The sequence below is a fragment of the Cyanistes caeruleus genome, chromosome 6 (assembly GCF_971803275.1).
Source record: "Cyanistes caeruleus chromosome 6, bCyaCae1.hap1.1, whole genome shotgun sequence".
Classification (NCBI taxonomy): Eukaryota; Metazoa; Chordata; class Aves; order Passeriformes; family Paridae; genus Cyanistes; species Cyanistes caeruleus.
Genome location: NC_141706.1, coordinates 48,853,349 through 48,877,715, shown reverse-complemented (window position 1 = coordinate 48,877,715; position 24,367 = coordinate 48,853,349). Strand labels below are relative to the sequence as shown.

The window sequence follows — 24,367 nt, the reverse complement described above, 5'->3', positions numbered from 1 at the left end:
CATCTTCAACATCAGTCAGAGTATCAAGAATAGAATGCTGTAATTTTTATGATTAATATGATTAATATTGTCATATTCTAGAAAATGGAAGAATATAATCTTTGCTCTTCAAAGATTTTCAAGCTGTTTGAAGTAATCAAATCAGACTCTGGAGTGTGTTAGAATTTTGGGGGTTTTTTTAAAATTTATTTATTTATTTTATATATATTTTATTTTTTCCCCTATGTCTATTCTTTGGTGGGGATAAGTGCTGAAGTATATTCTAACCTCTCTTTCTGTTGTAAGAAGAGCAACCATAAATTGAATATACTTACTTAAATAGAATAATTTTGGGTTTGACTCTCTATTGTAATATATTTCAGTGGAAAGGATCTATAATGACCATTAAGTTAAACTGCCTGACCACTACAGGGCTGACCAAAAGTGTTTTCTGTGGTTTTGATTGTGAGAAGACTCTAGAAAATATAAAAACCTGTATCAGGTATGTTACCTGCTATTCCTTCCATTCCAGACCCTATATTACTAGTATAAGAACTTCAGAAATATAAAGCAAAAATTTCTTGGAAGTCCAAACAGAATAATAGTACTAAACAGAGTTGTGTGATGTTGTGGAAATGATGTCGTAAGTTGGATGGAATAAATAGTGTAAGAGAATCAAATGTGGTAAAATATGTTTTTGCTTCCCCCCACCTCTCTCCCCCTCCTCCTTTTTAAAAGGATGCTTAATACAGGAACTTCAATTTACCTTATACCAGAAAAAGTAATTGGTGCTAGAGCAAATTTAAGCCTGGTAATCTGCATAAAAGAGGAAAAGGTGCTAAAAAGTGCATATTATATTATATGCAAGCCTTTTTCCTTTAATGATTCCTTAAATGAGGAAACATCCCTTTCCTCAGCCCTTAAACCATCTAACAGCTATGGGGAAATATGCTGTGGAGTGAAAACAAAGCAAAGATGGAAAATATATTTCTGGTTCTAAGACTTAATTACAACCTGATTGATGACCTTTCATGTTTTGTGCTTCAGCAATGCAAGATACAGCAACCACTGCCACTGTGGGACTGTTTGTGACAGCATTTGTAGCTGCCTTCGTGACTAATAAGGTCAAACACTGTTGTGAAAAGTTACTCTGTAATGGCTTTTACTTTTATTTAGAAGGCATAGAAGAGGAAAAAGCAGCAGAAGAAACGGGGTTGAGGACTTGACCAACACCAGGGAAGGACTGGTGGCCTTCAGGTCTCTTTCTAGCCAGGATCTTTCACACTACAGTACATCAGAGGTCAATAATGTTATTCTGAATCCTGGATTTATTAAAGATGGGGAAGATAAAGGGAAGCAACTGGAAAACTAATTTGTGTAGTTCTTTTTGGCTCATAAAACAATCCTGAGAAGAAACAAAGACACTAGTTGTACCTGAGAAGAACTATCCATGTCCTTGCTGAATTTACCCTGTACGCATGTAAATGAGTCTGACACCCAGCCTAAACCCATTTGGGCCCATGGGCAGATTATTCAACATCTTCCAGGTGATTGGCTTTGTCTGGGTAATCAACACCTTCTGCGGGTAACACAGGATCTGCCAGTCCCGTTTGGGAATGTGCGAGTTGTGTGCTATTTTCCCCCAGCCACCTCTAGCTGGCACTCGTGCCGGTGCTTTGGGACACGCCATGTCCCCCGCTTGTGCCACGGGGGCTTTGGGCTTCGGTTCCAGTGTTCTCCGTAATGTGTGTCCTCACACTGCTCTGCACCAGGACCCCCTTCGAAACAATCGGGTGAACCAGGCATGCAAAGCAGCCGAGCGTAAAATCCCTTGTAATTACACGGTTATCTTGCACTTTGCATTTGAGATTTTTTCCAGTGTTTTTGCGCTTTTTAAAACCCTTAGTTCACCCAGAGAAGAATAAAACTGCAACTTTTTTTTCTTCTTCTTTTCACAGTCAGTCCTCATTACTAATTAAGGCTGTTATTGTAGTCTTAGTACGAATGTTAAGGTAATTATCATTTCTCAGCTTGCAAGGTTCAGTTTTCTGGGAAGCTCTTTGGTGACTCGCTACTCTCTCAGCTCTCCAGAGTCATTCTCTGAATCTGCTAATGGATGTAAATGTACACATCTGTGCTTACGTTTGGGCTAATGGTGCACATGTTCATTTGGCATAAGCGTCCTTCCAGCTGGAGTCTCGCAGTTGTACTGAGGTTAGAAGTTAATTCCTCCATAAAGACATTTCCATATGCAAATTGCTCTCTGAACTATTTCAAGGCAGAAATAAGATTAGTATTACCATACTATTTATATTATTAGGATTGTAATACTCTTACAGTTTAGCAGCTTAAACATAATTTGGTTCATAGACGTTGTATTAACTTTCTTATCCACAATCCGCGAAATTCATCAGCGTCCAACAAAGGAGTGAGGTGCCTGTTAATTTGTATTAGAAGTGTGCAAACGAACTCACCAGTTACAAATCAATAGCGTTGTACTTAAGCATGCCCGTTGAATAATCCCGAGCAGGAGATTTTGTTTGCGTTATCGATTGTTATCTGCACATTGCGATTTATTTTTGCCCGTGGGTGAGCGAAGACGGCAAAGTCCTTCGGCTTTGACTCGCATTTAGACGCGGGCGCTGAGAACCGTGGGAGGGATCGGTGTCGGCAGCGCGGGACGAGCCGCCCTCTCCGCCACCTGTGAGGGGGCCCGGCGGGCAGCGGGGCCCGGCACCGGCTCGGGGCGGGGCGGGCCCGGCCAATGCGGCGCCGCCGCCAGCGCCCAATGGCAGCGGCGCGGGCGGGCCGGGCTGGGCCGGGCTGGAGCCGCCGCCGGCCGCGCCGGGAGAGCGCCCGTGGAGCAGCGCGCCCGCTGGTAGGTGTGTGGGGCCGGGCCACTGCGGCCCGCGGGGACGGAGGGGACGCGCCCCGTGCTCTGCCTTCTGAGCGCCGCGGAACGGGGGCCGCGGCTCGGGGCTGGCGGAGAACGTCAGGAACGGGAGCCCAGGAACCCTAAAGCGAAGGCAGGTGGCATTGCTGGCGGGGCTGGGGCCGCCGCCTGCCCCTCGGTGCTTGCGGAGCGAGGCCGCCCTCGGCTGCGCGCCCTGACGGAGCCGAGCTTCCCCTCCGCGCTGCAGCCCTTTCCCCGGCCGGGGTCGTGGCAGCGCTCCCAGCCGCCACCATCCGTAGCGAGTGTGGAGCCGGTCCCCCCGGTGCTCGCAGCCCCCCGAGGGCCGTTCCCCGCGGAGGTGCTGGTGCCGGGCAGCCCGGCAGCCCTCGGGATGTGCGGCTGTGCCGTACGAGCGGGTCGGTGCTCGGGCTGCGGAAGGGTTAACGCTGCTTAGCAGCGGCACGGGGAAGCGGCTCGTGTCCACCTACCCCTCAGCTGCTCTGTGTAATTACTCATGGTTTGGACTTTTTTCTCGCTTGGGTCCGCTGAATGGTGCCGCTTTTGAAACGTTTTTCTGCGGTTCAGATATTGCAAGGCAAACAAAAATCGCTCGCTCATCTTTCTGTTGTATTTGAATACGCTATGTAAATTGTGGGTTTAAAATGCTCAGATTACGCGTTTCCATGCAAAGTGGATTTTTGTGTTGATATACAATCAGACAGCCTTTTCCCTGCCCAATTGTTTAGTTCATGTGTTAAGCATTCTTTCTGCACTGCATCTCCACTTTTCTCTGTAGATTCTTGTTAATTGTTTTGTAGATTATCTGGTTGTAGTCAGCCGCAACTTTTCTGATCTTTTTTTTCCCATGGCTTAATCTTTTTGAGACTTCGGGTTTCCAGAGACACAAAACTTTAAAAAATGTTCAGCTGCTTGACTAGATCGAGTGATGCTTTGCAGCTCATGTCTTCTCTTACTTTAGTTATGCCTTCTGCTGGGAAATATCCTTAGGATAATACTGCAGTATTGGTTTGAGGGCAGTTTTAGTATTGTCGAGGCAAAAAATTGGCACACGTTGGCATTTCTTTACTTGTGAATCAGATATATGAATCATTCTTGTCTTCTGTGAAATGTGTATTTTGCAAATTTACTTGTCTGGGCAAGTAAATTTCAAACTACAGGTTCCTTGGAAAATGATCGTGTTTGCTAATTCTGGCATGCAACTCTGATTTTGTTTTTTCTTTTCTCTGCCAAGGTGATGTGCGTTACACAGACAAGTGAGATCTGGACTTTGCCTTAATATTGTCCAGATGAACAGGTTTATTTGAATAAAGTTTTTGTTACCACCAAAAAGCTTAAAGAGCAGTTTCCCACGTCTCTATGAGATGTATTATGCAGGATTATGCAACACATTGGACTTCCCTAAATACTTAGTTTCCTAATGGCTAAGTTGTCTCTTCTCCAAGAATTTTCAGTTTTGATTGATTGTAATTTAAAGCAGTGTTTGCTGTGAATAACTTTGTTATGTCATGCTTTTTTTCAGATAAATCTTTGACCTTTTATTTATATTACTAATGGCTTTTCATTATATTCCTATGGTGCTTTAAAGTACAAAATGAGTAGCAGTAACTCCCTAGCAGATCTAGCATACAGGTTTCCTTATACGTAGGAATACAGCTGGCAACTTTAGTGATCTCTGCTCTTTTATAGTTTTGGCTTTTAAATTATTTTTAAAATATTTTTGCCATCAGGAGCATGACCATTAAACCTTCCAGTATGAAAAAAGGGTCAGTTTTTTGTTTTTTTTTCTCACATAATGCAGTGTATCTCAGTTCTGACTAGTTGTATGCTCTTATAATTTGTGTCCTTTGTTATCATCAAGAACAGAACAACATAAAATGGTTTTTAACTGCAGAACTTTCCTTAACTTGAGTTCCTTGTATCCCTCAGTACATCAATGGAATATTAATACTTTGTGTGGTTGATTTAGATTATAGTCCAAGGGATGCAAGGTAAAAAGGTAACAGCTACATCTCACTCGTGGCCAATTCTCCATGTCGAGTCCTTGTTTGTGCTGCCTTGCCAGCTGTCTTGTTAAGAACTAGCAGCTGGTGCAGTTCTCTGGTTGAGAAACCCAGACTGTGTGTGGGTGAAAACCATATTGTGAGTGGGCTAAATACATCATGTTTGTAGAGTCCGTAATTTTCAGCTATCTCAAGTCTGGCATCAGCAAGTGAAGATTAGAAGTGGTATCTAAGTGTGTTACAAACCTCTCAAGATGTTTTGTTCTGCAAGGCTTCTGTTGCCCCTGAAGCAGTGACTTTTCCAGTCAGTGAGACAGTTTCCAAGCTGGCATCAGCTATAAGGTCATGGCTTGTGGATTCTCCTGCTCTGACATTTGGCTCCTGGTAGTGCCCTTCATGCAGGTTTTAACCCAGGTATTGCACAGAGGCTTTATGCAGTAAGCTAACAGAATCAATTTTGAATTGTTGAAGTCTTCTTCAAGTTAAAGGCCGTCTTTGCGACACCATCAGCTTTCTCTTTGGAAGCTGGAAAACCAAAAAATTCATTAGGAACTAAGCTATAGAATTATAAGGATTCATGTGGTGGTGGCAGTCTTCTAGCATAAACTTTGCCATCTAAAAGTTGTGTTTATTTAAGACAATCACTTAAATTCACTCTGCTGGTTAACTAGGAAAGGACAACCTTCAAAAGGCAATTCTAGGCCAATTTGTCTGAACCCTTAGTTGCCTTTAAAAAAAAAAAAAAAAAGGATAAAGTACTCAACTGCAAAACCAGATTATTTTGTCCTCAGATGTCTTAGTACATTTCTTTGGAGTCTGTCATGACGGATGTTTTCTTAGAGGATTGTGAATTCTGCTAATGGAGGTAATAACTTCACAAGTGGTTAACCTCAAGGAAGGAATGCCTGTCTTTGCATGTGTCGGTTATGAGCATGTGTTGTCTTCAAGACTATAGCTGTAATTATGACCACAAGAATTTGAGTCCTAGGAAATTAGAAGCCTTACAACTTGACTTGTACATCTGGAAACTTCAAGGATTAAATCTTCACTCCTTGTAGGTGGCAAAAGGTTTACCAGGGCCAGAGGTTTAAACAGGGCCAGAAATCCATTTTCAGGTCTATATATGGGTAAGACTGCTTCCCAGGAGGGGATTATGTATCCTCTATTGACTTCATTTTCACCATCTTCTAAATGTTCAAGTAAAGTGAGTGGTGTGGAATGGCCTGTTTTTTTCAAAACTGAAAGGGAGGTAAAATTTCAGAAATTGTGAATAAAAAAATTGAAAAGACACAGTCCTGTGGCAATACCAGGGAACTCACATCAGTGTTCCAGATTTCTTTTCTTTTACTTTTTCATAGTAAAAACTATGGATGCAAATACATGAGTGCATTATTTAGAGTAGGAATGCACTTTTAAAATTAATGTCCTGACCACCTGCATTTCTGCAGTTCAGTTTGCATCTCGGAGCACATAAACTGATTCTGTTTGGGATAAAACTGAGCAGAAGGAGGAGCTCATTTAATGTACTCCTGCTAATGCAAATTCAGTCTACAGGGTCATTTTGGAGGTAATTGTAAGTAAAAACCACAAAAAAGGTAGTTTGAATGTTGTGCCCTTAATGCTAAGTATTTCACTCCACCACTCTGCTCCTACTGGTAAGGTTTTATGCTGTTTACTAGTGTAAACTTAGGATATAGTCTCTTGACCAACTTGACAACCCATTTTTAAATTTAGCATAATCATTCTTATATATTGACAGAAAAAAAATACAAGAAAAAGAATAACCATCGTAGAACAATGCTAAAGGAGTTAATAGCAGACGTCAATGCTAGGACAATGCATCCCTTAGATAAACATAGAAACAAATAGTGCTCTTTTAATAGGAAATAATCTTAAAAGAAGTAGGTTACTGGAATGTATGGCTTTCTTATACATCAGTTCTATATGATAAGTTTCTGAAGGGAGACCATAAAATTAAAGAGCTTTGAACTCATCAATCCCGAAATTCCAATAGGTGCTTTTTTGACAGGAAGTATTTCCCGTAATACTGAAAATATTTCTCAGCAGTGATATGTTAAGGTTTGTCAATAGCTGCAGTGAAATGTCTAGAAATGTGTGTAAGATTCCTTGAAGTTTGCACCCTTAGGTGTGAAAAACACATGCAACTCTAAGTTAGTTACTATACTCTTCTTGGAGGGGGATTCACCTCATTTGAAAACAGATCAGGCAAAGGACCCTCCGGAGGTGTTGTGTTCCTTCTACTGACTATAAGCAGAGCATCAGGTGACTATCTCAGATGTCTAACTGGGTGTCTGGAGTTAAAGGAGGTGTGATTCATCTTGCTTTATTAAGGTAACTGAACAAAATGTCTCAGCACAACTCCAGCTTGAAACAGAGGGCAGAACTGACCAGTGCACTTTGGGATCCTACAGAGGTGCTTTAGTAGTTGAAAACTATGCTTATATTCAAAGAGCAGACAGTGTGCTCCAGAGCTGAGGTTCAAAGTGGAGCTCCTGGTCCAAGGGCAGCAGACCTGCCTGGTGAGCTAGAGAGAAAGGATGTCTTTTTGCTGAGTTGTTTCTTAATTCATGATGCTCTTTTAGGCCAAGTTTTAGTTGGCATTTATAGATAGGAATATTTATAGAAACCAGTTCTCTGTGGGCTCTTGGGTTTGCCAGCTGTGAAATGAAGGAGTTATCTTCAATTTACTTTTTAAATAGGGGGTGGCTATACGATACAGTAATTTTGCTATCTGAATCAGGGGCCTCTGGTGAACAGAAGGTACTATTTTGCAGAACTTCATGGTGGTTTTGTGGTTGTGTGGGTGATGGAAATGCATGAAAAAACCTCTACTAAGCAGTTTTGAAGAGAAAAGTATTACTAGGTGCAAAAGTGAAACTAGAGCTGGTCAAGCTCCACAGCACAAGGCCTGTTTATTTTCTAATAGAGCAGTTTCAATTGAATAGCTGTAAGGAAGAATTTGGCCTATGAAGTTTAATGATTAGTTGCTGTTTAGTTGCCAGCTGCTCCTAATGACAGAAACTTGCCAACAGAAATGCTCCTTTCTTTCTGATCCTCACTAGGTTGTTTCAAGTTCACCATAGTTCAAGTATTTACCTGGCTAAGGCTTGTATTCTATATATAAAAATTATACATGGTGTAAACATCAGGTGCATGTTCCCAAATTTCTCCTATATTATCCAGTACATGGGTTTAGCATGAGGAATGAGATTTCAGTTGATAGGTGCGTGGATTACTTTGGCTGCATTCACAGCCAGAATCTCAAGTGTCACTAAAGGGGATAAAACTGAGATAGAACAGACTTGGCAGATCTGGGCTTTCCTCTCCTGAATAAAATGTCTCTGTCCTCTGCAACTTAATCATCAGTCTCTCTGAATGGAGGCAGCTATATTAGTTTACCACAGTACATGTGGGCTCAGAGCTTGACACAGCATTCAACTCTTTTTTTTCCCCAAAAAGTCTGCAGATTCTCCCTGTATCCAGTTCAGGCTATTGATAGGAATGTGCTTGGAGCTGAGGCTGACTGAGGGTAGCCCCATACCTTTGGGAGCTGCAGCTTCAAACAGCTGCATTAGTTCTTCAGTGACACTGAAACAGGCACTAACTTTCAAGGGATAATCATTTCTTGTCATGAAGTTTGTCTTAAAAAAAAAATATTCCTAATTCTGCTAATTTTCAGTAATTTCTAACATGCTTTTGTGTCTGTGTGAATTATGTGTCAAATTTACAACTCTGACACAATGAGTCTTGGTAACAGTGTTCTCTGTCCCTTTGTGGTCCTGTGCCTTTATGAAAGAGGAAGTAAATACCTCAGATATTTTAAAATCTACTTGTCTGTATCCCACTGCCAAAACTTGTGGGATATGGTATCCTTTGCCAAAGGTTAGCAGGATTCAGCCTCCCCAGAGCTGCCAAGAGAGCAGTAACGCTACATTAGCATTGCCATGTAGTGGTATTTCCACATACCATAACGCTGTGCTGCTGAGACTGAATGTGGGCTGAGGAACAGAGTAACCATGGTCATGTTTGGCTATGTAAGGCTGGGTGGGAGGTGGGGGTGACCTGACTGCGCTTGCTTCCATTTCCAGAGCAGCTTCAGGAAGCAGCCATGCTCCCAAACACACTGCACTGCTGGGAGTGTTACCTAGGAGGGGTTGCACAGGCAGGATATTCAGATTCCAAACCTTTTAATGAAGAAAGGCCTTGCTGTATGACCTGAGTGCCCAGCATCCATCTCCAGTGCTTTATGTTGTTTCTTTCAATGGAGTGAAGTCTTCATAAAGTTATTTTTTCTTTGTTTTCCTGACTGCACTCTAGAGTTTTCAAGACAGCAATAAACTTGTCTTCTGCTTGTGGTGGCTTGGATGGAAAGGGGTTTCTTTGGTGGTTTTTGATCTTGTGCTTTTGTGGTTTTTTTTACGCAGTTGCTCTACTAAAGCACTTGCATGGCACAGAAGAGGTCGTGCATTAACCGGAAAGAAGAAAGTTATGCAATATCTGACAGCACTCAGAAATGTAACACAAATTAAATTCTTGTCTAAAAATTTGGGATACCATGTTGCCAAGGACCAGCTGAGAGCTGGAATATGTTCATGACTTCGCTTCTCTTCCCATGTGACTTTGATCTTACTCTGTAGGTTTCCGCATACGTAATGCAGAGGGAGAGCACAGTTCTAGCCACATAGAATGGCTGGTCTCCTGCTGCAGTTGAACTTCACATGGTTTCATTAGGAGCTGTAGTGAGAAGACAAGGAGTAGTGGGTACAAACTGAAATAGGGGAAATTTAGGTTAGACATTAGGAAGAAATTATTTATTGGGAAGATGTTGAGACACTGGAACAGGTTGCCCAGGGAAGTTGTGGATGCCCCAACCATGGCAGTGTTCAGAGCCAGTTTGAGTAAGGTGTCCCTGCCCATGACTGGGGGTTGGAACTAGATGATCTTGAAGATCTCTTTAAAGCTTTAACATTTTATGATTCTATGATTAAATGATAAAATAAATGTCAGCTATTTGAAACTGTAGCATAAGGTTTTGAGAAGGAAAGAACAAGGAAATGTACTGCTGTACATTTATCTGCCTTTTCCTTTCTCTTTTCCTTTCTCTTTTCCTTTCTCTTTTCCTTTCTCTTTTCCTTTCTCTTTTCCTTTCTCTTTTCCTTTCTCTTTTCCTTTCTCTTTTCCTTTCTCTTTTCCTTTCTCTTTTCCTTTCTCTTTTCCTTTCTCTTTTCCTTTCTCTTTTCCTTTCTCTTTTCCTTTCTCTTTTCCTTTCTCTTTTCCTTTCTCTTTTCCTTTCTCTTTTCCTTTCTCTTTTCCTTTCTCTTTTCCTTTCTCTTTTCCTTTCTCTTTTCCTTTCTCTTTTCCTGTCTCTTTTCCTTTCTCTTTTCCTGTCTCTTTTCCTGTCTCTTTTCCTTTCTCTTTTCCTTTCTCTTTTCCTGTCTCTTTTCCTGTCTCTTTTCCTGTCTCTTTTCCTGTCTCTTTTCCTGTCTCTTTTCCTGTCTCTTTTCCTGTCTCTTTTCCTGTCTCTTTTCCTTTCTCTTTTCCTTTCTCTTTTCCTTTCTCTTTTCCTTTCTCTTTTCCTTTCTCTTTTCCTTTCTCTTTTCCTGTCTCTTTTCCTTTCTCTTTTCCTGTCTCTTTTCCTGTCTCTTTTCCTGTCTCTTTTCCTGTCTCTTTTCCTGTCTCTTTTCCTGTCTCTTTTCCTGTCTCTTTTCCTGTCTCTTTTCCTGTCTCTTTTCCTGTCTCTTTTCCTGTCTCTTTTCCTGTCTCTTTTCCTGTCTCTTTTCCTGTCTCTTTTCCTGTCTCTTTTCCTGTCTCTTTTCCTGTCTCTTTTCCTGTCTCTTTTCCTGTCTCTTTTCCTGTCTCTTTTCCTGTCTCTTTTCCTGTCTCTTTTCCTGTCTCTTTTCCTGTCTCTTTTCCTGTCTCTTTTCCTGTCTCTTTTCCTGTCTCTTTTCCTGTCTCTTTTCCTGTCTCTTTTCCTGTCTCTTTTCCTGTCTCTTTTCCTGTCTCTTTTCCTGTCTCTTTTCCTGTCTCTTTTCCTCTTTTCCTGTCTCTTTTCCTGTCTCTTTTCCTGTCTCTTTTCCTGTCTCTTTTCCTTTCTCTTTTCCTTTCTCTTTTCCTTTCTCTTTTCCTTTCTCTTTTCCTTTCTCTTTTCCTTTCTCTTTTCCTGTCTCTTTTCCTGTCTCTTTTCCTGTCTCTTTTCCTGTCTCTTTTCCTGTCTCTTTTCCTGTCTCTTTTCCTGTCTCTTTTCCTGTCTCTTTTCCTGTCTCTTTTCCTGTCTCTTTTCCTGTCTCTTTTCCTGTCTCTTTTCCTGTCTCTTTTCCTGTCTCTTTTCCTGTCTCTTTTCCTGTCTCTTTTCCTGTCTCTTTTCCTGTCTCTTTTCCTGTCTCTTTTCCTGTCTCTTTTCCTGTCTCTTTTCCTGTCTCTTTTCCTGTCTCTTTTCCTGTCTCTTTTCCTGTCTCTTTTCCTGTCTCTTTTCCTTTCTCTTTTCCTTTCTCTTTTCCTTTCTCTTTTCCTTTCTCTTTTCCTTTCTCTTTTCCTTTCTCTTTCTCTTTTCCTTGATTTGGTGTATCCAACCAAATTATTATATATCCTCAAACCATGGAATTTTGAAGGATTGAATCACATTCCTATACCTGTGTGAAAACTGGAGATGATTTTTCCATGTACCTGTAAATAGTGGTTTGATTAGTTTTGGTTATGTGTAGCTTGTGCATGTAGACACAGCTAAAGCACTTGTGTTCCACGGGCTCAAGCCAGGCATACAAGAGGGTGCCACTGCAGAAGCTTCCCCAGCAAATGATTTGGCCTCCAGGGACCTTCTCCAGGGTGTCTGCACAGCCTTGTCATGCACACAGTATGCAGTGCTCCCTGCTATTCCAGTTTTGACAGTTTACAGTAATATCCCTGCCATTGAGTGATCATCCATTGTCCCACTGTGTGGCAGCTGGTAAATATGAATTTTGGTGTATAGTACTACACAGTTTTTAACACCCTGCATGCTTTGTAACTGGGCATTTGTGTCAGATTAAAAGATGATCTCATGGAAGCCATGTAATAAGGTTGGTATTAATTACTTGATGCCCTCTAGCATGAGGTACAACCAGTCCTTCTTCCTGTAGCTGGTATCAGACTTGCATTGTCTCCCTGTTGTAGCTTCCTCAGCAAAACAGTGAGTGTAATAAAATACGAGTGATTTGCTGCCTCCCTATGCAGGGGCCTGCATCACTCACACCATGTACCTCTGCATCACTTAAAAGATTGCACCTAGATCGATGGCCACGTGTCTTGGATTCCTCTTTTGGAATGCACAAGGTTGCCTGCTGTCTCACAGGCACTATCATCGGGGTACTAACCAGAGACAACCACTTAAACTTACTTGTGTTAGTAAAAACAAAACCAAAACCAAACAACAAGAAGTGAAGGGTTTTCTCCTACCCTCTGTTCTACATCATGCTGGTATACCATACATTCTTATGTTTTGACAACTAAATACAATTAAACACAAATGCATTAGACAGTGCCATTGCAAACATACTCTTTTGTACAGTGTATGAACTTGACTTGTCAGGAAGTTTGTTTCTACTTCAGTTATATTTTTGGTAATATTATATAAAATACTGGGTACCTTTAAATTCAATCTTTGTACAAACTTTTTTTTTTTTTTTTTCTAGAGCTGGTTTTTTTCATTCTCTTGAAACAGGAGTACCCATGCTAAAGGACTAGAACCATCATGTCTAATGGGCCTATATTTAGGCTGTCTAAAATAGAGAGTGACAACAAACATGATATTTGTGGGTTGCCCTGAAGGACTGCAGTGTCCTGGCTTCACATTAAGTTGCATTTGACTCTTCAGACACTGGAAATGAGGAGAGACCAGTTGGATCATCAAAAGAATTTTCTGCTAGGGCAAGCTTGTTCCCTGTGATATCTCTTCCAGAGTATTGGTTTTTGTCTGGCTTTGAATTTACAAGAAGGGTTTCCTTAAACTGGGGGACACATTCACATTTTAATATTGCCTTTATCTATAACAATCAAGAAGGATATCCTTTGTAACAAAAATCCCTTTTTAAACTCTTATTATTGAAAGAGTGCTGCTGATACAGATTAGATGTTATAAAATGTCACAGAGAAATACAATTATAGAGAAATTATTTATATGTAAATAGTTGTTAGCTATATGGAAATACAAAGGCTTGAACAGAAGATTACTTATTAAAGTAATCACCCTTTTGAGCCAACATTCAGCACACAAAAACTTCTTTGCTTTCATTCAGGGCTGCATCACTTCTTCAGTAGTCCTTGTCTTCCTGATGCTTTCACAGTTAGATTCTGTGTTTTTCTCTCACTCTGAATCTGTTCTCCCATTCTGTGCATATTCACAGCTCAGACAGATCAATGCCCATCCTCTCTGTAGGCATACAGCCTCCAGTGAAGTATCTCTACAGAATTCAGTTCCTCCCTTGTCTTGAATGTGGCTAGTGTTTGAGGGCTTGGCTTCTTTCTATCTTGGAGGGGTTTTGGTGGGTTTTTTGTTTTTGTTTTGGTTTTTTTTTGGTGTTTTGTTTGTTTGTTTTTGTTTGGGGTTTCTTTTTTCCTCTTCCTCCAGCTGTCTTAATCAGAACGAGAGTTTAACTGACACTGGTTGATGGCAAATAATTGTACCCACCACCATCTTCACTGAAGGTGTTTTTATCTATCTTCTAGAATTTAGCTTATTTGTAATCAGAAAATAAAGCCCTGATTTCATTTGTGTAGGTGAAACTTGAGGCACTGGAAGAATTCTGCTGGCTCTCCTTTTACTGATGAAGCAGGATCAGTTTTTGAGTCATACAATGAATACTTGAAATGCAGTAATTTGTTGGAATGCATATATGCAGTGCTGGAAAGTTAGTATCTGTCAGAACAGAATGGCATTTCATGCAAGCCAGGTTGTGTGTTTTCTAAAAGAGTGTTTATCATTCTGCTGCTGATAAACATGATATTCCAGGACGCTTATGATCACTTACTCCCTCTCCTGTTTCTCTTGTCATTAGCCCCAGTACGGAAGAAGGACAGGTGGATAGGATTTATAGGGTTTTATGATCTGTGTTCAGTTCTTGATGGCTGTCTTAAGCGATGTCAGGCTGTGATGGCATAAGTGGTTCTACAGTGATTAATTGTAGAACATTGTGCTTTTTGTTTTAGTGAGGTAACTTTAAAAAACACTTTGATAATCATCACAACAGCAAATAAAGTACAGGAGCTTTTGAAGGGTTTGGTAAATGGAATACATCTGGCTAGCTTGTCTGTGCAGAATTTAAACAAGAACATATGAAAATATCAATATCAGATGTGCAGACCAGGTCACTCAGTGGGAATTTTCTTTTGAAACACACGTTCCTTGTATGACTCGTTTTTTGAGGTTTGAAAGAAGAAATAAATTCTTAAACACATCTCCCTCTACATACTGTGGATTGGACAATCAGTTTTATGGTATTGTGTTGTGCAACAGTTGTGACTACTGCAAATTCACCATCCTGAAGCAGAGAAGAATCTGTGACACACAGGTGTCTGGGATCTGGGCCCTGTGGAGGCCTTGAGAAAACAAGGAGGAGTAGTAAGGACCCTGTACCCACCCTCTCCTAAGGGGAATGATAGCAGCCTCTCCTCCCTTACTGCATTTAGATTTCCTCTGGCCTACTGTAATTACCAACAGAATTTTACTGAACAGAGTAAAACCTAATCTGAACTATTCTAGTCTTTGGGAAGAAAAATCTTAAATTAGTGTTTTTCTTCTATTTTTTTCTCCTGTTTGTACAGTACTAACTGGGGGGGGGGGGGGGGGGGGGGAGAAGTGCCAGGTTTTAGAGAGATGCAGATGTTCTGCTAAACAAACTGACACATCACATCTTTCCTGTGATCTTGTCCCAGTCTAGTTTTATTGTACTGCTGCTCTATATGTTAAGAGAAACATTTGACTGATTGTTGCCTCAGATTCTAGCTTGAGTTGAAAGGTTGGCAGTTTGGGAAGTTGTCCTTCAAGTTTCCATGCAATTACATGGCTTCAGTTACACTTTGAATGAATGATGTACCCAGAGTAAGCTATACTGAAAGTCCTGAGATGCAGAACTTCTGTTTTCCTGATGTGAGTGGTGATGTGAACTACCACTGTCAAACATTTTGTCTCACATCCCCCCTTGGTTTCTGCCTTCTTGTCCTGGGGTGACTTTATGATACTGGTATCCCCAATCATCTGGTTTATGTTATATATTAAGTTCTGCACCTTTAAGACTGGCTTTGAGGGCAAGAGAGGGGGAAGAAGAAGCGCGCAGTTTGTGTTAAGGAAAAACATCACTCCCACTGTGGTGTCTGCAGCACGGACAGACAGCGGGACAGAGCTTCTCTCTGGCTTTTAGTTAGTTTTAGCTAGCTGAGGCAGAAGAGTTCCCTGGACCTTTTTTTTTTCTTTTTTTTTCCCTGGATCTGTGCAAGCCTGCTCTGAACTGAACACCAGCCAAACCCCGGGAGCTCACGCCTTTGGCCCACCGGGGCCTGGGCCTTGGCATTTTCCAGCGCTGGAGGGACTGATAAGAACCTGAGCAAGCCGAGCTACACCACATGAAAAAAGAGTTTTCTTCCTAGACTTACCATCCCATCAAACAGCGAGAGGTTTTATTATTTAATATTATTCAATTTCTGTTAAATAAACAGCTTTTTCCACTTCTCTCCAAGGAAATTTTTTTTCTTTCCCAGACCAGTTGTGGGGGGAGGGGTCATTTGAATTTTTTCCCTGGGGAAATCTCCATTTGGAGTTTTTCTCCCAAATTTGCCCTAAACTAGGACACTTCTGTGTATTACTTCTAACAGTAAAAATAAATAAAAATTCCTATTTTGTTTTGCACTGCTGGTCTTCTACAGTGTCTTTCTACATTTTTCAAGTTTTTAGGAATACAAGTAATAGAGGAGGTTGTATGATTTTTCTCCAGCATCAGACTTTGAATCTCTGTCTCTCATTATGAGACATCCATAATCCATGAAGTATTTCTGAGGCGTGGCCTTGACAGGAGAGACATTATTGCCTTTTGAACTGCCTAAATATGCTGGTGTTGCCTGCAGGAGAGCATTTTAAGTGTCTTCTCTCTGTGGAAAACAGAGGAGCTTCTGTGGCAAATAAATTTTGGAGAGAAAACAGCAGCTGTTGACCTTCCAGATATTAGCCTTGACGCAAATATTCCTGAGGGAGATGCTTATGACTTTCTTACCAGCTCATCTTCTAAAGACTCTCCTCTCTCGCTGTCACTGAATTGTGAGCTTCCGGGAAAGCTGGGATGTGTGTTTGTGGCATATGGTTTTATGTGTGCTGGTTGTACTGGAGAAAATAAGGTCATTCCAGGTCACCTCAGCTTTAACCCTGCTTCTGCCATGGGCTTGCAGTGTGGATTTAGTCAGGTCACTTTGTATCTGTTGGAATAATTTGGAATGGTCATTAGTGTGGCTGCACTGGGTCCTGGGCTCAGGCAGACCCCCAGTCTGCTTTTCTGTCATTCAGTGTGCCAGATGGCTCTAGTCACCTTCAGTACCTCATTCCACCTCTGTCCATCTCTGTCTAAAATCACCAGGAGACAGCACTAATGACCTGCCTTGTAATGGCACACCGTGGATTTGCTCTGGCTCTGCAGACACAGCACTGACAAGGCTCTTGTTACCATTCCCTTATGTGTAATCCATAATGGGAAAAGCCATCCTTAAGGCATGTCCATTTGTCTCCCTTTGGGCCCTAATTCTTCCTTTCATATTGAGAGCTTTTGTGTGAGTGTTACATGCACCAGGTAGTGACTGAGCTTCTTAAGCTACATCTGAAATCATGGAGCTCATAAAAGCATGTATCAAAGTAAAACTGGTCTAAGATTTAACACAGAGTTTTACTAGAAACTTTCAGGGCAATTTAGAAGCTGGCAGACCTGTCTACATGGAGAAAATGTTGTCAATATTACAAATACAGTAATCAACCAAATACAACTTTATTCCTGTCATCATCGAGGTCATTCATAAGGTAATCTTACCTCTTGCATTTAGGCAGAGGTTGGTAAAAGGATTCTTTTCAGTAAGAATTATATCCAAACCTACTTCCTTTATTTCATTGGGTTTCTCAAGTTCATTGTTTTTTTCCTCTTGTTTAGCACTGTGTTTTGTTTATACTGTTGCACCTTGAAGTACTTGAGACTTGGTTTTGATGCTCGAGAACAGAGTTCCAATTTGGAGTTTGTTTATTATTCAGATCATGATGTGCTGATGGTCAGTGTTTATTTACAGGCCAACCTAAGAGGAAGAGCCATGAGCTCTCTCTCACTTGGAAATTTGCCCAAGGCAGCAATCATTCTTCAGTTTATGCTACTAGAATAGTTTAATCTGTACAGGTTTGCCAAACACATGGTCAAGATAAAATTACTTATTTTTCCTTGAGGCTTTCCTGGTGGGAGTGAAACTTGTTTGTTACAAGAAAAGCCCTGGTCAGAGTCTTTCCTTCTCTTGCTGTCTGTTTGGCTTAGTTTCTTTTCTCTAAAGAAAATCTGTGAATTTAACAGTTTGTCTAGTTGTTTTCCCACAATGGTCTCCTACAAAAGCAAATGCAAACCACCATAACCAGTTAATGTTTCAGTTCCTGGGTTTCCAAGGGAATGTATAAGCAAGAAAAATAGAATCACTGTATGGATTACAGGATTTTTTTCAATAGCGTTGCCATGTAAGGCAGTAGTCTATGCACTTAGAACAAGTTTGCTATTGATATTATATTTGGAAAACAACAAAGCAAACAACTGAATTTCATTCTCAGTATTTTTATTCTGATTTTTTTCTCCTGTTTTCCCATTTAACTGCATAGTGATCAGAAAGCTGACTGCAGTCTGCATCATATGGATGTATCTTGAAGCAATTGGAGGAATGACATTTAGTGCTTAAAATTATTAACTGTGCTAAGCTGTTTCTTCTAAGAAGAGTTGAAATCTACTGAGAAACTGTTTCAGTTTGGTGTCCAAGTACATGAGTAATTAAATACTTTGAACGTTTGTTGACTAAAACACCATGCAATTACAGATACTTCTGAAATCCATTATGGCTATTTCTGATACTTCTAAGCCTCAGTAGTGCCACAAACATTTCTTCATATCAACATGACTGCTGTTGATGTTTGTACTCACATAGTGTGTAAAGGTTCCACCTAAAGTGAGGGCTCGTTGTACAAGGTGCTGGGTGTCAGGCTTCTGGCACAAGAGAGCTATGTTTGTCTTTCTCAAATACATGTTTTTGTTTTTCCAAGATAAAGGGAGAAGGACAATGATACTCCTTTTCATCTGTTGGTAGAGTGGAGTTGTACAAAAGGTATCATTACATGATGGGTAATCATGTCACAAGAAGGAGTGGCTGTAGACTGTGAATTTACATAGTTTTGGAATGAGAGGTTTCTAGTTATCCAAGCAGTTTTGCCATTTTAGAATGAACCTTCATTAGTTTTAAAAAGGGCTTGTATAATGTGTTTTATCAAAACACTGGGAGGACTAAAGAGACAAGGAGTTTTGTTCCAGCTCTATGATTTCTACCTTCTGGAGAACTGGAAATAACTGTCACCTGTTTGTCACTCAAATTTACGTGCACCACTGTGAAACTGTAATGTGAAAAAGGGACACCTGAAGCAGAAATTTCAGCTTCTTAGAGGTGTTTTTTGCCTTGGAATTGATGGTAAGGATCATTGGGTTGAGTAGGTACAACGTCTGCTTTACCTTGTATTTACTGTGTAATAGTGGGAAATAAACAAATTTCTGATTTACAATTTTTTACCAAAAATCTGACAAATCAGCTTACTTTTTTTTTTTTTTTAGCCAGTTCAACACCAAAAGCTTAGTGCATATAATAACACAAATCCAGAAGTAAAGATATAAACAATCCTGTTCATGTAGAGAGAAATAATGCTGGTCTGGCCTGGTAATATCTTGTTCCAAGAAATGTGTTTCCATCTGCTTTTGTTTGGACTGTGCAGCATAAACTTGCTTTAACTATAGCTCACTTGGAGTTTTAAAGGATCCATTTGTTTTTAATCGTAGTAGGCTTCAAAATTCATTTCTCTATGACTAGCCAGAGATATTTGAGAAGTCTGAAGACCAGGAAGGTCTCAACACTCTGAAATTTACTTGCAGAATACTCGCTGCAGTGTTTAAATAGTGGTGCTGACTGCTTTGTTACAGAGAGGATTTAGGGTTCCCCACAATTTAGATGGTTCTCCTGGCGATGTTGACCTCTGTAGCAGTTCTGCAGGTTGCAGCATCATTGTGTCAACTGAATGCACAGTGGCACTGGTATTGTGCTGGCTGAGGCTCGTTGGTTCACCTGGCATTGGCTTAGGTCTTTCTCAAAGGAGGGTTTTGGAGAGTGGATGAGAGGTGAAAAGTAATTTGTGGATGAAGTATTTTTTTCCACATAGTCTGCACAGGTGTTATATATGATTATATATACATGATATATAATCATACATATACATGGTTTATAATTATGTACAGGCATTTAGGTCGAGGGGTGGGATTGAGGCTTTTTCGTGAATGTTGAAAGAATGCAATTTTTTATTTTTTTTTTAACCTAACATATGCATCCTCAAAATGCTCTATTTTGAATATCTTTGAAGTCATGAGCTACTCAGACTGCCTTTCCTCTCTTTCAGGCTGCTTGTCTAAAGGGTGTGATAACCCTGATAAGTCAACACAATCTCTTTTATTTACCAAACTGGGAAGTCTCTAGAAAATTGCAGTCATGGGGAAGTTGTATAACACACAGTGCACAGTATTCTGTTGCTTTTCTAGGCTTATAGTGCTCACTATCCATTTTAAAGTGCTGGTTTTGCTGTCTGGTACCAAGTGGATTTGAAGAATTATGTTTATCACAGAGCAGTGGGGTACTAGAGGAAATCCATGTTAAAATAATGGTATAGTTCTCCCATATATATGTACTGTTGAAACAGACCATTTTCTTGCCTCCCTTTGTATCTTTCTTCCCCTTGAAATTAAAAAGAAAAAAAAACATTAAAATGAGCTCTACTGCAGTCTCTGTGCATCAAGGGCAGACTAAACTGTTTGGGGTTTTTTTTCATTTCCTGCCACTTCATGCTTCTGTCAAGACTTTTCCAGGAGAAAGGGCAGGTCAGTAACCAGTTGTCTGGGAAAAGAAAACTTAGTTACAGATATTTAAACAAGCCCAAAACAAACAGCTTAATTGGTCACATGAGAAAAACAAGATGCCAAGGTCATCCTCTCCTTCCCTCATATGGCATCTAAATGACCCTAAACATGTGAGTTTGTTTTTTTTTCTCTTAGCTTGCTTCTATGTTTAGCTTTGTAGTTTCTATTAACAGCATCCAAAATAGATGTTGTTCAAGGCAGGCAGGTGTACATGCCCACGCTGCATGGAGACAGGGGTCCTGCCATGGAGTGGAGGAGAAGCACTGCTGTTCCTCCTGCAGTAGGGAATTGGTTGTGTAACAAGGAAAAATATGCAGGGTGACTGGTCAGGGGGCCATAGGCTCTGGAAAGTCTGTGGCAAGGGGAGCAGTCTTAAGGCAGATTGCACTTAACCATCAGGATTATCTGTAGGAATGCTTTTTTGTATTTGCAGGAAATTGTACATTTTACATTCTATTCTGCTCAAAAATATTCGTCTTCAGACACTGAACAAAACTTCTCTCTAGTTGTCAGGCAGGTTTGTGACTTACAGACTTTTGAAGTTTTCAGCTCTTTCTTGATTGCTGATCTGCCTTCAGCTGACAAAGGACTTTGTGGCCCTGAGGAGAATAATAATATTGGAAGCTATTTGATAATCTGTCTCCTTCACAAATACTTAAAGATTGAATGCATTTGAATATGTTTGCTTTTTAGGTGCAAATTTTGTTAATATAGGGTAAAGAGAAGTCTCAGTGAAGTATCTGTTCTTGTACACTAACATGAAGTTTCACCCTGAAAAACCCTTTAGTTAGGTGAGACAGGAGGCCAAGAAACGCTGCTTAAAGCTCTTTCAGATAATCAGGCCTGAGTTTCAGTATTTTCAAGTGCTTCAATACCATGGCAACAAGAGCTTCAATGCTTGAGATAATTGGGGACAGAATTAGCATATTTCCCTAGGAAGGCTCTTCTGAGAGTTTTGAAGTGGTTTGCAAAACTGAGGTGGTCATGGGTGCTTCTCAGAGAGAATTTCTCTGCCTGGACCTGGCCCTCCCAGTTACTAGCTAACAACCAGACCACTTTCCAGTGCTCCATTTCATCTAGCAGAATCACAGACCTGTGTGGGGTGCATATCTGTGGAGGGCCTACTAAATTCAGTTTCCACATCTGTGAAAACATTTGCTGAGCTACAACAAAATCATGCATAACTCTGGACAAGGTCTAAGATGGTTTTTAAAAATAAAATGTGAAGTTCCAGTCAAGCAGCTGAGTGGAAAGTGCAGCTAGATAAGAAGGCAGCTCTCTATACCCAGACCATGATAAGAGTCATTGGCCACTCATTCTCATTCCATAATCAGCTGCATAAATATTATTGAAAATGAAATGTGCAATTTATTGCTTGCTCTGGAGAGGGATTAGACATTGTAAGCAGCAAGGTGGGTAAAGACATGTTGGCAGCTTGGAGTGGGGATTAAATTACATCATAATCAAAATTTGCTAAACCTGGTAGAATCTCCTCATCTGCTCTTGCTGGGATTATGAGAGACATGGCTCCTTGAGTAAGGACTAAAATATTGGGTTTGGTGATGGATTGTTTTAACATGAAGATGTTTCAAGACCCTCAGTTGCTTTATATGAAGAAGTTGCTCAAGTGTAAACAGGTGACATTCCTGTCTCAAAGGTGATAGTGCTTTGATAGTACTGTGACTGTGGTACATAAATTGCTTTAACATTCTATATTATAAAATATGGTGGCACTGGTTTCTCCCATTTAATTTAATAAAAGACGTAATCTACTTCTTTCTTGTCTTAACAGCAGTTGAAAAAAAAAGTGCAAAGGAGTTGTTGCCCTCTATTGGCTTGTCTTCACTGTACCTCTCCCATTCTGCTTCCTCCTCCTGATGATCCCCAAGTGAAGATGAGTGACCTGCTGTGAATATGACATCTCTGACAAGTGTCATTGCCTCCCACCAGTCTGAGTGGGTGTCCTTCACTGATGAGCTGCTCCTCCCTGTTCACCCACGAGGTAAGCTCTGATTTTCTTTGATGCTGGTGAGACTTCCTTTGTTTGATTCAGACCAGCTACAACAATTTAGACCACATATCTGTCATGGGAGAGCTTGCCTTCTATGTGGAAGCAGTTTGTGCAGAGATTGAATTATGTCCTACTACCCCTAGGTAAAAGGAGAATTTGGGCCAAGAATCTCTTCTCATGTGATGTAATGAAGATCTACTACAGGTTTTGGATCTGTCCTTCAAAATTCAAGACAGTATCTATCCAACCATGGAGGAAATATCACCTGTTATAACCAAGTGCAAGACTGCCCACTGTTAATCCAAAAACTGCATTGGGTGAAGGAAACTTTCCTTCATTTAATGGCAAATTTTAGATGTTTCAATAAAAAACGATGAAATAATGGTCAATCTTGTAAATCTTTCTATGTTGTCTCTATTTTAGGAAGCACTGAGGCTCCTCCGGTGAAATGTTTTAATTCCTCAGACACATCCTCAGAAGAGAATCACAATGCAAATGGAGAATTTCAAGACCTTTTCTGCACAGAGCTGGAAGAGGCAGCTGAGCAGCCCAAACTGGATTCTTCTGTGCTTGGTAACCATGATCTTTCATCATCCATCAGTTCTTGGGTTCAGTTTGAAGATGCACCGTGGACCAGTGCTTCATCAACCCACCCACAAACAGGTGAGGCAGAAGCAGTGAAAAAGTATCTTCCAGTAAGATAACAAAGTACAGTGAGAGCATACAGGATTTTTGCCTTGCTCTTTGGCTTCTCAAAGGTTTAACTTTGAATATTTTGTACTGTATTTTAACACAGTTAATGTTATCAGAATTTCAAAAAGGGCTCACACTATCCTTCTGGATTGAACAAGAAAGATTTTCTTTTTGTGAAGAAAACGAAAGCCTTTTGTGATTCACTCCACCTGTGTCTTGACTCAGTCTTGGAGATTGCCAAAATGCATTCAAGGGGAAAGATCATAGAGGTGTTTTCTGTAGTGACATTTCTTACACAGAGGTATGAACAGCCATTGAAAAAGTCGGAGCCATATTTGTCTCTGTAATCTGGAACTGAAAGAACTGTGATCCCCTCTGTGATCATAGCCTCTACCTGATGATAGCTCCTGTATATATCCTCTATGGTTTTTTGCCAGCAGTTCACTGATACCAATAACTAGTGTGCTTATCAGTACTTTCTGCTGTCTTTTGATGCTGTGATTTAGCAGCTGGAGAATTGCAAAGACAGCAGAAGTTTACCTTAATTCCAGCACTGCATGCACTTTTCCTCAAATGTAGCAGTTCTTTCTGACATACTGTAAACATGCATGCAAATCCCCTGGCTTGCCTCATGAGCTTATGGTAACTGATGTGGCTATATGAGCTTCTAGTTTTTCTGCATGAACAGACTTCTGTCCTTCCTTGCAGGAGGTTGTGGAATAATTGCCCAAGAAAACAATAGTTTTAGTTTCTTATGTTTGACTTGAGATTCTCTCTTATTAGTTCCACTTTATGACTGCTGTTTATTAAAGCAGTTTAAAGAGTTGTAGCTTTCCTCTTCTCACTGAGTCCATCATATATTTATTCCCTGTAGCATGAATAATACTTCTGTCATAAAACTTGGATTGTCAACTTTGGATTGGGTTTTGGGTAAACCCCATCTGGATTTCCATCTGCTCTTTTGATGGGTGCTACAGACTGGTTCTTTTGAGACCATGTGGCTAGACCTTTGTGCAGAAGTAGGGCAATCTTCAGGCTAAGAGATTTCTCTGACCTTCCTTACTTCTTAGTTGTAAATACTTATTTATCCTTGTGATATGGAGAGAAGGAGGAGCACCCATGAAGTGTAAATACGTAAAACTGAGGTGCTCTACCTCCCTCTCTAGTTTCATGGCTATGTGATCCTTATGCTTACTCATACAACAACACACTTTTTCAAATGGGGCTGTTGGTTGCTTTGACTTGGTATCTCCTTCCTGATGTTACATCCTTGTCAACTGAAAAACTTGTAAATGCGCCTTCTTAAATGAAAAATAAAAATCTTTCTGATCAACCTTAATAAAGCTAATCATAAGAAAAAGACTTCTATGAAACAAATTTTATGGTATATTACCTGATGTCCTACCATTAGAGGCTGTGGCCCAGATTTAAGGTATGTGCTTAGCCAAAGCACTGCCTGTGGGTGTGTGTTTTCAGTCACGGGGGCACTAGCCTGTAGGCAGAGGTCTAGGACATCCAGATGAGGAGAGAAGAGTGGGCTTTCTGAAAGCAT

At 40.6% G+C, this 24,367-nt stretch overlaps 1 protein-coding gene and 1 long non-coding RNA gene across 13 annotated transcripts in view; one reads left to right on the top strand and one right to left on the bottom strand.

The window, feature by feature from the left end:
- LOC111929924 (uncharacterized) overlaps positions 1-2,704 on the bottom strand; it is a 39,040-nt gene extending 36,336 nt beyond the window's left edge. Inside the window, exon 1 of one of the 2 annotated variants that reach the window (XR_015288199.1) lies at positions 2,454-2,704. This is a non-coding gene — a long non-coding RNA (uncharacterized LOC111929924). The remainder of the gene's footprint in view (positions 1-2,453) is intronic. The other variant, XR_015288200.1, reaches the window with a different exon arrangement.
- A 58-nt stretch (positions 2,705-2,762) lies between these two features.
- Positions 2,763-24,367, top strand: part of STON2 (stonin 2) — a 74,546-nt gene continuing 52,941 nt past the window's right edge. For 2 of the 11 annotated variants that reach the window (XR_015288194.1, XM_086893517.1), the window contains exons 1-3: positions 2,790-2,857; positions 21,907-22,113; positions 22,546-22,785. Coding sequence is in view for 6 of the 11 variants with exons in the window: in XM_086893517.1 (XP_086749643.1) it covers positions 22,026-22,113; positions 22,546-22,785 (328 nt within the window). In the remaining 5 variants the exon portion in view is untranslated. Of the gene's footprint in view, positions 3,010-3,308; positions 3,524-21,903; positions 22,114-22,545; positions 22,786-24,367 lie in introns of those variants that run through there. The other 9 variants (XR_015288193.1, XM_086893516.1, XM_086893515.1 and 6 more) reach the window with 8 other exon arrangements.